Source organism: Lottia gigantea, assembly GCF_000327385.1.
Source record: "Lottia gigantea unplaced genomic scaffold LOTGIsca_20, whole genome shotgun sequence".
NCBI lineage: Eukaryota > Metazoa > Mollusca > Gastropoda > Lottiidae > Lottia > Lottia gigantea.
Window position 1 is genome coordinate 2,700,598 of NW_008708401.1, and position 12,035 is coordinate 2,712,632.

General features: G+C 30.2%; 2 protein-coding genes across 2 annotated transcripts; one reads left to right on the top strand and one right to left on the bottom strand.

Moving 5' to 3' along the window:
* Positions 1-373: 373 nt before the first annotated feature.
* LOTGIDRAFT_115026 (hypothetical protein) lies at positions 374-1,493 on the bottom strand (the record flags this gene model as incomplete). Its single annotated transcript, XM_009053787.1, has 3 exons — positions 374-714; positions 901-1,031; positions 1,255-1,493. The coding sequence occupies 3 exons, from the start codon at positions 1,491-1,493 to the stop codon at positions 374-376; spliced, it is 711 nt and encodes a 236-aa protein (XP_009052035.1).
* A 478-nt stretch (positions 1,494-1,971) lies between these two features.
* LOTGIDRAFT_231610 (hypothetical protein) lies at positions 1,972-10,121 on the top strand (the record flags this gene model as incomplete). The annotated part of the gene is made up of 9 exons (XM_009053788.1): positions 1,972-2,064; positions 5,362-5,922; positions 6,277-6,444; positions 6,869-6,980; positions 7,757-7,935; positions 8,241-8,303; positions 8,781-8,947; positions 9,240-9,438; positions 9,882-10,121. The coding sequence occupies 9 exons, from the start codon at positions 1,972-1,974 to the stop codon at positions 10,119-10,121; spliced, it is 1,782 nt and encodes a 593-aa protein (XP_009052036.1).
* Between the last annotated feature and the right edge of the window lie 1,914 nt (positions 10,122-12,035).

Sequence of the window (12,035 nt, forward strand, 5' to 3'; positions counted from 1 at the left end):
ATACATCCATTGTAGAAAAATATAAAAATATTAAAACAAAACTTGAATCATGTTGTTCCTCAAGAGTTTCACTGGTAACAACATACTTAATTTCAAGTTCTGTTTTAATATTTTAAATTATAAATTGACACTTTATTGGAGAAATTGGCCTTAGTGTGTATATTTATAATCATTTAATATTATATACTTATGAGTGTTGTTGATATCCATGAATATAAACTAGATTTAAGTTCTACTGTATTTTGTTCAAGGTAAATAGATTAAAATACTTATTGAACATGTGTTTCTCTTCTGTCTTCTACATGTATCTTTGTCAAATATGTTCTAGAAATAAATTATTTTTATACAATCTATTTATTTTTAATATTTATTATCAAGAAGGCCTATATTGCCAAACACTAGCATAAGTAAAACCATTATTTTCTGACACACAACTTGCAGGCAAATCATAAGTCCCAACTTTCTCTAACTTGTTTTTCATTGGATGATTTTTAAATGAGTGACGGCCAGGATCACCAATAAGAATGTTTGTAGGGCATGACCCTATATGATCTAACCAATCGCTGATAGTATTTGTTGTAATTTCATCATAAAACATATCTCCCAATAATAAAATATCACACTCTAAGTCATTTCCTCCCAAAAGATTAACTGCTGATGTGGTCACTGAAGTCTTGTTTAATTCACTATTTAATTCTATACACTCACAAGCAACTGAAAGGACAAAAGATTTTCATTGATCTTAGACCTCAATATGCAGAATTTATGTGTGAATTTTGCTTCTTTCAAGCATTTTGTCATTGCATTGATTCAAATTTTTATGTATATACCTTTAATTTGATTTGTACCTTTCTTTGTAACCTCAGCCAATGCTTCTATTTGAATCTGTAAAATGCCTACCATTATCTATATCATTAGCTATAATATGATGAGCATCAACTAGACTACAAGCTATTGATGTAGCACCACAACCAGCACCAATATCTATCACAGTCTTTCCTTCAAATAATTCTTTATTATCCAGAATATACCTGCAATACAGAAAAGCCTGAAAATAATTGCTTATCCGAGCGTTTGATGCCGCCAGAGTGAGGGACAAAAAGCACAAACTTTCTTTGATTGTAGTCAACATGATGTTCCATGCAGTCTATTAATATATAAAACATTACACAGACAGAAAAATGCGTTACGATTTTCACTGCAGTTACATTTTTTATTATCACTGATAAAGATATGATAATTTTTAAAACATACCTAGAGAGAACTTGACCTCCAGGCCAATAAAATGCCCAGAAAGGGTCAATAAATGGACAAGTATCAGGATGGGAGTGCCACAGTTGACAATTCTGTGTTATTAGATGTAGAGCTATCTCTGGAGTTAAGTGATCTCTACTAATCTCTGTATGTTGTTTTATCAAATTCTTTGCATCTTTGGAATGGAATCTTTTGAGAATTTGTTTTGAATTTCTTGTACATTTTAAAATCACCTTCATCCAAGATGTCTTAAGCATTATAGTGAAAAAAAAAAAGAAAGGTGATAATTACAAGATTGTATTTGTATCAAAGCAACAGAATTAAACTCTATGTGCTTAGATCAAAATATATTGAGTTACAACCTTGTATAGAAACATATGTTTTTTGACAAACAATCAGTGAAGATAACTAAGATTGATGTGAAAATTTGAGTTTTTTGTTAATTAAAGATTTACCACAAACATCATATCAAGCATGTTTTCCAGAATATATCAACATTTCAAGGTGCAATCCTTGAACAACAAATCAATGTAGTATTTTTACTTACTTTCTGACTTACGGATTGATAAGTTTTAAAAAGACAGGCTTGAAGAAACATTATATTGAAGATTTAGCAAAAATTTATTAATCAAAATTTATAGTAAAAAATTTGTGAAGACTTCAAGATTACAGGTCACGTGTGATAACAAAGTATCACGTGACCATTCTATTGTCAAAATGGCGCTGAGGAATATACAGAAAAACTTATGGCACGCATTTAATGCTTTAGATGTTACAAATTCTGGAAAGGTTCAAAAATCTCGCTTAAAGGTAATGTAATTCTAAACTATTTCCGATGTCTTATTATTCCTCAAAGATAACACCAAGCCCTAACTATCTGCGTTATTGTTAAAAAAAAAATGGGCCAGTCACCGCTAAACGGAACTACAATAGATATACAGTCCGAAACCTACTACACTTGTTGGTCACTAATTTTTTTTACTGCAGTATGTTAACTAAAGTCTAGCCTGGATTAGATAAAGTATGAGCTGAGAGAGTTTGTTAACATTTGAAACATTTTGCAAACTCTTATTAAAGTCGCAGCAATATCCTGAATACTAAATACTCTTCAGTACCTGGACATTTCAGCTCTTGGACTTTTTGTATTTTTTTATTCATTTTGTTATCAGTAGATTCATGATATGTGCTATAAAAATATGGAGCGCTACACAAATTTGCATGTCAGCACTTGAATGAGATGCAAACTTACAGCCACTAATAATCAAGCACATGTCAATCAAATTGTTGTATAAATGCAGACCTTAAAAAGTATATAATTGAAAGTAAAGGAATGGGTATGAAGGGTTATAAAACCACTTAGTCTTAAAGAAGGAAGTTGATAAATTTTTAAAAGATTCTATATAGATATAGTAGATCTGTTTTCTTAACAAGGAGATTAACTAATGTATACATATTATACAATTGAAACTTGGAATATACTTGTACTTTCCTTTTATTCGTTTTATTGAGCTGACTATGAGATATTGCCAAATTGTAAAGATATTCACTTGACCAATTTGTCACAGATAGAATTAAAAATTCAAAAGGTTTTCTTACAAGGATATTTATTTGATTTATTATATTTGATCTGTAATCTAACCAATTCAAATAGACTAAGTTAAATACATATACAATTACATTGATGGATAAAAAAATTACATGGTTTTAATGCATTTTACAGTTTAAACAAAAATTGGAAATTCAGAAAAGAAACTGCTACCTATGGTGGAAGAAAAACATATCACCCACTCTTACAAGTAGACCTAAAAGAAAATGTATCAAATATGCTATTTAAATTATATGTACTAAACTGGCTTTGAGTACAGGATGACATACAGGATACAGTTTAATCAATTTCATACATTTCAACATTTGAAATTGTATCCTTTTTGACTTATCCTTAAAGAAATTGTAGCTACTGGGTCATACAGGTGATTCTTCGTGATTTATAGTATTAAAATACAATCAAATTAAAAACTTCCTGAATATAATATCCTTAATGAAGTTGTTTTTGTCTTGAATTGAGTTCATTTGTCTTCCTTCGTTAAACCTTTCTGCACAGGATATGACAAACCTAAATCAAATGTGCTACTTCGATTATAGGAAGACACACTGAAATGGATTTATATTTGAATATCATTATAGATGATATTATCCTTTTTTCTTTAATTAATTGTCTTGATTTTGCTTGATTTCAGATAAACTTATGGGCGCTAAGCGTCTTGAATTTGAATTTCTATAAGCACTTTACTGTACATTAGGTTGGCCCAGCTTTGCCGACCCCTCCCCCTTTCTCAAATGTCTTATCATTCAGTTCCAACATGTCTCTTCCCTCACTCCACCTAATTATTCATAGAAACCCCACTGAATATACATAGAATTTAACCTAAAAACTGCATAATAAAGACAGATATGGGTAGCAATATCAAACTAGAAAGATTTTGGTGTGTACGAAAAAAAGATTTCAAGAACTCGGAAGTTGAAAGTACATCCTTGTTTATTGTTCCTTGATGCAAAAACAGAAATTTATAAAAGAATGTTATTTCTTGACAATTAGAGGTCAACAATTGACTCATCAGTGACCTCTGATATTTATTCAATATATTATGTAAGGGTATATAAGTTATATCCTGCCTGTGTTTATTATTTGAATTATAGAGACACCTAGCTCATCATTAATAATAACTTATATCATACTCTATAGTGTTATAGTGTGACACATGTCTATGCCCTATTCTTCTTTAGCTTCATAACTGTCACTTTATTATGTATGCATGTCATGTAATATTCTTCCTCTTGTTATTAGGCCCTAGGTTATTCAAACTTTCCAAGTTTATGTTTATGACTTGACTAAAAGAATAATGTATACTTATTAAACTTTTTCAATTTAACATATTGTTCAACAGTCAATAGGAATCCATATAAACCTAGGTGTATCACTTAAAAACAAAAAACAAGTTTGTCTACAATTATGTTAAAGGATGGCATCAAAGGTGACAAGAGTATAAGTTGTAATACCATATTAAAGTTATCTTGACATGGAGATATATACTATGACTCTATGACATATAATAGTTAAAATGTGCATGAGGGAAGATGAATAATGTTGATTTCTTCTATTGTCAATTTTCCTTGTTTATTTTTAAAATTGTGAACTTGGGAACTATTTTTTCATTATAATAAGTAATACAGGATATCTTTGATTGAGCACTCAGCTGTTCAAGTAATCAAGATGAACATATAAGATCTTATTAGATTATGCAGCAAACATAGATTAAAATCTACATATTGGGACATGTCTCACAATTTAACAAGCTATGCACAAGGCCAATGGATTGTTTGCAGTATAAGCATATACCGGTATATAAAAGATCAGTTTTTATTGTGCAAAATGACATATTAATATAATACATTTTATATCAGATATGCTACACTATGCAAAGTTAAACAAGTGACATGGCAAACCAAATTCAAATGTGCTACTTAAGTTATAGGAAGACAACGGTTTTGATCACTGAAATGCATTTTTATTTGAATATCATTATAGATAATATTATCATTCAGATATCTTGATAAAGTATTGATAATACATTTGACATCAGATATAATATACAAATTTAAATACATATCATATGACAATCTTTCAAATAATATCTATCTAGTGCATATTATTTTGTTTTAGATAAGCTTATTTACACACTTGTTTAGCTATCCAAAATGAGGGTTATTCATTTGGTTATAATTTGCCAGTCGTGTCTGACTGATTGTTCCAAATGTCAAGATACGATTTTTTACTTATGGTCTTTTTATCAGCACTAATTCATGCTGTTGTCTCCAAAAATAACTCAAATTAACTTGACAAAGTTAAGAATTAGAAACATAGGAAGAGAGGACAGCCTTAATTCCACAGATTTCCATTTCTAATTCTTCCATATATCACTGGAAAGAAATTATATCTGATTGGTAATTCTGTCAGTTAATGTTGTTGGTGGACAAGCTTTTTAACCTCATTGCACACCCACTGTATCCAGCAGTATCGATTCATTCCAATTTATTTTTCTGTTTAAGGTTCTCAGTAATAATGTTGGACAAGCCTTTGGTAAAGAAAAAACAGAAGAAATTCTCAATGAAAAGGAAGAAAGTGATTTAAGTTTTGAAGAATTTTTCAGTGTTTTTGAAGAGAAGGTGTTAAAGGAGGTAGAAGAGTTGAATGTGGAAAATCAGAAGAACAGTGTTGATAAAGTAGAAAACATTTGTTGGTTGTTGTGTGGAAATAAATATTCGAAACAACTGGAAGAAGATAAAACGAGAGAAGGCAACTTGTCACATGATGATATTTACAAATTGTGGCAAATTTTTAACTTTTTCACTGAAATTTGCGCCAATGGACAGTTATTGTTGCCATTGAGAATTGACATCGAAGAAGTACGACGAATTATACAGTTATTATGTCAGACATTAGGACTTTGTGAATTAGGAAGATGGAAAATTAATAATAATGACGTTGTCTTAGTAGATTTTGTGTCGTTTGTTCATTATATTGAACAGGCTTTCCCAGAACCTGGTAATGACCTGTCACAAGGTATTAAAGAGATCAGAAATGATATCCTTCATGATATATTGAAAAAGGTTTGTTATTTGAAGATTAATTCTCTATATTTACACATTATCAAGAGGCTTTGTCAAGGATCAAGAATCCAGGAAGACAGAATCGTTTAGAAATCGGTGCATTAAGCATTGCTTCTCATCATTGAAAATCAAGTAGCTTTCAAATTACATATGTTTACTATATGATTTATGTTTATTATGTTGTAAATGTTTGCATTATGTTGTAAATGTTTGCATTATGTTGTAAATGTTTGCATTATGTTGTAAATGTTTGCATTATGTTGTAAATGTTTACAATATATTGTAAAAATGTTTACAATATATTGTAAATGTCTATATTTTGTACATTTTTACATTACATTATTTATATTTCAGGGTTATTTAGTAAAGTATGGTAATCGTGTGACGACATGGAAAGAAAGATGGTTTATATTGTATTGTAAATGTTTAATGTACTATACATCACAGTATTTAGGTGGTGGGAAAGAAGAAGATATAGATTCTAAAGGCAATATTGAAATTAATACTGAAACCAAAGTAGAGGTAGGTGCAGGTTAATGGGTGCATGGTTATTGTAGTTTGATTTTTTTTTTCTTACCACAAAATCTATTTTTATGTTTTCACCTAGGTTTTAGGTCGTTATAATTTGCTCAACGGAAAATCCAAGATTTGCTTTCAGCATTGATTATTTTCCCAAAAATGCAGTTGTATTTGGGAGAGTATCAAGTCATTGCAGTTTTTGTTGAGTTCAAATATAATATCTTGTTCACATCAATTTAGATTTTCTTTTTTTTTTTATTTTCCCTGAGAAAATAACATGTACCATGTGCACAGAAATCTTTTACTGACTAGATTATGCTGGTTTTGTCTTTTTTTTCTCTTGATTTTATAACTTTAAACTAGATATGGTTTTATAGCATGTTTTTATGTATTTATTTTTGCATGGTTTGTGTTTATTTTAACCTAGTCCATCCCAGATAAACCAGGCAGTAAACCCAACAGATTTTTTGTCAAAGTTCCTGGTAGAAATTATGAGTTATGTGCCCCTGACCTTCGTTCAAAGAATGAGTGGATCTCAGGTAATAAATGATCAGTAAATAATGCAGATTTTTAAAATGCATGCAACCCTGTGACTTGGTTTTAGAGAGTTCACATAGTTAATATTAATGTATCATTGTATTGGTATATGTATCAGTCAATATAATGTAATCAAGTCCTCTGGTAACCAGTATTTCTAATTAGCAAGTAGATTCTAATAACTCACTAACTAGGTTCTTTCAGACCCACATCACAGATAGAGGGATTTTTTTTTTTATCTCCAATGGGATATTACTGTAGTCAAAAACATTCATATGTTGATTTATTTATATGCTTCTGTTCAGATAGGATCAATTCACTTAAGAAAAATTGCTCCCAAAAAATTATATTATTGTGTGAGGCAACAATGAAAAAGACAATGAACCAAGCAAACAATCCAAGGGGAAGCAACTGGTACTTGTAGTTCAGTCCAGAAAAAGTTTTGACAATGTAAATTCAATCTGATTAAATTGCGGATCTGGACCCTGTTTCTCAAAAGTCATAAGTGAGGAACTTTACATATCAAAAACAAATACAAGATTGATTGCAAGATATTTTGAGAAACAGGGCCATGAATGTCTTGTTTTTGTTTCCTGGTTACTAAACTTATTTGATCTGAGAAGATTCTTTTTTAATCGTAGTTTGTGGAATTTGACCCAATACCATCAAAAGTTGTTATAAAGTGGTTAACATTAAATTAAGTAAGGACAAAACAAAAATTGGTGCTCTCATAATAAATCAAATTCTGAAAGTTAAAGAGACGTTCTTATTTTAATAGCAATCCAGAAAGCAATCAAACATTCTGGAGAAGATTATAATTTCCAGTATCAGTCCTGGATAGAAAGAAAAGAAGAAAGAGAAAATAGAAGGAAAGCTACAGCTGAGGATGAATTAAAGAAACAACAAGAACAAGAATTGATTGAAAGACAGAAAAGAGAATTAGAAGAACAGAGATTGGTATGTACAATTTTGATTGGATAATATTAAAAAACAAATATGATGGATAGATACTTCAAGAATTTTTGGGCAAGTAGACTCCACAGAATTACCAAGTGGGGCTCACAGCACCACTCATTTGAGTTACAGAGAGGGGAGGTCAATAATGGGTTAGCCTCAGTTCTATGCAACCCCCCTTTCAACATTCCTCCCACCAATCTTGAAATGTCATTTGTTCATCATCAGTTATTTTAAATGTTTCAGACACAAACCATCTCAGCCAAACTTCATCCTGGCGACATCTTAATATCATTTCTATATTTTAGAGAAATCTTCAAGATCAAGAATTGTTAGAGAAAAGACGGAAAGAATTAGAGTCTGAGAAACTGGTAGGTAGTTCAATATCATGTCATAGTTTTCATATTGTGTAAGAGTGATATTAGATAAATCTCAATGATAGTACTGCTTGTAAGTGCTGTGTTGAGATGGTGCAGACAAGCAATCTAAAACTCTACAATTAGTCATCAAAACAAAAGCTATCATAAGTCTTTACCAGAATATTTTGTTACTGTTGGTTAGCGTACTGGAATCTTTACATGATAGCGTTTGCTTGGTTATTCAAACAAAAGGTGGCTGGGGTTCTTACCTATGTCAGAGTGTGAGAGTCTGTTGACCTTGAATAAATCATTCTTCCTTGTTATTCCAGTCAACCCAGCTGTAAATGCAAAGATAAATAAAACAAAACAGCTGGTAGATAGGATCCTCCTGAACCTAACTTTTTATCCTTGTAAAAATATTGTTGTTTTTTTCTTTCTTATTTTTCTTTATCAGAGAACACTTTGTACTATGTAAGATGTATTTTTCAGGCAAGGGAAGAGATTGAAGCAAAGCTGAAAGAAGAAGAACAATTGAGATTAGCTGAACAGGAAAGATTAAGAGAATTACAAGAGATTAAGGCAGATTTAGAGAAATTATTAGAAGACGAGAGGCAAGCCAAACGAGATGAAGAAATTGTCCGAAATCTACAGTCAAGGTAGGCATTTATTTTAGGCAATCCAAATCTACTTATAGTACTAGATTGTTTGTTTTAAAGATAGAATATGTTATGCTTTCATTGTGCTCACATTGTATGTAAACCCTCTAGAATATATAAAATATGAATTTAAAGTGATAAATTGAAGCTTCAGCTTTTGCCCATAAGCAAATTAAGTTATTTCTCTTGTTCTTGATTGAACGTGTGGGTAGGATATAGATGCTATATTTGAATGGTGCAGCCTTTGGTGCAGTATGAAACTTTTTTGATAGAAAAAGATTTTTTGATTTAGAATATTAGAAGAAGAATTTGCTAAGAGAAAAGAATTAGAGAAGATTAAAGAAGAACAAGATAAATTATTGGATGAAGAAAGACATCAAAGAGTAGATTTAGAAAATAAACGTCAAGAACAGGAACAAATGATCCGAGATGCTCAGATGAAATTAGAAGAGTTAGAGAAGGAAAGAAGTGATGCTGATCTAAAACTCAATGTAAGTAGTATGTTTAAAAGGGAGGTAACTTCAATATATAAGATTATTAAGTGAGGAATGTAAGGCATTTTCTTACAGGCATAATGTTGGTTACTACTTTTAACTTATGTTAATCTTTAACACCAATGAATCTAAGAGTAAACCTATATACTTGTACCCCTATATAGTTGTACTTGGTCATCGATGAGAACACTGTTATTTTGTCTAATTGTGCTGCTCCAAGCCCTGTTCTGTTTAACACCACAAGTTGCAAAAATCTTTCTACAAAGGATTAGGAATATGCCAATGGTTGAAATTGATCTTTGAATGTTTTTTGATGTACATTATCCTTTTTCAGGGGCTGACTAATTATTTGGCATCCTTCGTTTCAGTAATATTGTTTGCACACATGGAAACATTTATTATTTAGATTTCTCTCTGAAAGGTTTTGATATGTTTTATAGGAAGCTATGGAAAAAATGAAAATAGCAGAACAAGAAAGATATAAAATGGAACATAAATTAAAACTGAGAGTAACAAATAATTGTGTTGGATTGGCCAGACCGAAATTTGTATCAGACCCTTCTCCTTATACCACACATAGAGGAAAGGGTGCCTTTTCAGAGGCTGATTTTCAAAAATCACCTGCTAAGGTTGAAAATGATGAGGCTTCTGGTGATGATCTGGGAACAGTTTTTGAATAAAATGAACAGTAAACATGACAGATGACAGGGTACTACTATGATGTAGTCTTGTGATTTGTTGTTAAAATGAAAATTCAAATGCCTGGTTACCCTACCAATTTACAGAAATTGTAATTCAGATACACATAGCTACAATTGAGCTTGATCAGCCCGATTTACCAAATATTTAGACAATATCCATATACCTTGGAAGTTATTATGTGAACTAGGAATTATAGTGTAACAGGGTAAAATGAATACATTGAAACTGTACAAACCAGACCTATGTTATCTTCAATACTGCTTTATTTAATTTAAAGCATATTGCTTGTGTTTATGTAAATTAGCACCTGGATGAGCACAGATATCTTGCTTAACTATAAAACTTTTATAGTTAAAAGTTGCTAAAACATTTGTAAACAGATTTAAGATAAATAAATATTGTGTTGTATATAATATAATAACGTCCATATTTATTTTGCTTTCATATTTTAACATTTTTTAGCAGAGAATTAAAAGTTGTAAAGGTGTAATCATTCAATTTACAAATGTGATTTTCCCTCGAAGGAAACTAAAGAAATTATCTAAATTGTTTTAGATATCCTCAGACCATTCTATATGAACATCTTCAACCAAAATTTGTTTTGGTTGTCTGGAAAATAGTGTCAAATCAACAGCTTTTTCCATCACGGCCTTAATCACTACCTATTATAAGGATATTTCATAAAATTCAGTTACCAACACGTTTTTTAAACTTGAGGACAATTAGTTTGACTCTTTATTCAAATCATAACAAATTTATTCAAAATAAGTGCTAGAATTGGCAATATATCACATTTACATACAGAGAGTTTCATATGGTTAATAATGATTAATTCATGTACTTTTTAATATAACTTATAAATAGAAGTGTAAATTGTACATTTTATAAACAGTTGTATGTGTGTACATTCCATTTACTTACAAGTTATTAGATCTGATGTTATTATGTTATTTATTTTTATGCCTATATTTGTATTATAATAGTTTTAACTGCAATCTGTTTGATATCATATTAGTTTTAACTGCTATCTGTTTGATATCATATTAGTCTTGGCTGCAATCTGTTTGATATCATATTAGTCTTGGCTGCAATCTGTTTGATATCATATTAGTTTTAACTGCAATCTGTTTGATATCATATTAGTTTTAACTGCTATCTGTTTGATATCATATTAGTCTTGGCTGCAATCTGTTTGATATCATATTAGTTTTAACTGTAATCTGTTTGATATCATATTAGTTTTAACTGCAATCTGTTTGTTATCATATTAGTTTTAACTGCAATCTGTTTGATATCATATTTGTTTTAACTGCAATCTGTTTGATATCATATTAGTTTTAACTGCATTCTGTTTGATATCATATTAGTCTTAACTGCAATCTGTTTGATATCATATAAGTTTTAACTGCTATCTGTTTGATATCATATTAGTTTTAACTGCTATCTGTTTGATATCATATTAGTTTCAACGGCAATCTGTTTGATATCATATTAGTTTTAACTGCAATTTGTTTGATATCATATTAGTCTTTGCTGCAATCTGTTTGATATCATATTAGTTTTAACTGTAATCTGCTTGATATCATATTAGTTTTTACTGCAATCTGTTTGATATCATATTAGTCTTAACTGCTAACTGTTTGATATCATATTAGTCTTTGCTGCAATTTGTTTGTTATCATATTAGTTTTAATTGCTATCTGCTTGATATCATATTAGCTTTAACTGCAGTTTAGTTATAACTGCAATCTGTTTGATAAAACATTTATATAATTTTTCTAGAGAGCTTACAATTCAAAGTCAATCATTATTATGTAGGGCTTTGAATTAGGCTGGACCTTTTTGAAAAATCTCTAGTTAAAATGGTATTCAATTTGGTTCTTCTCATGTCG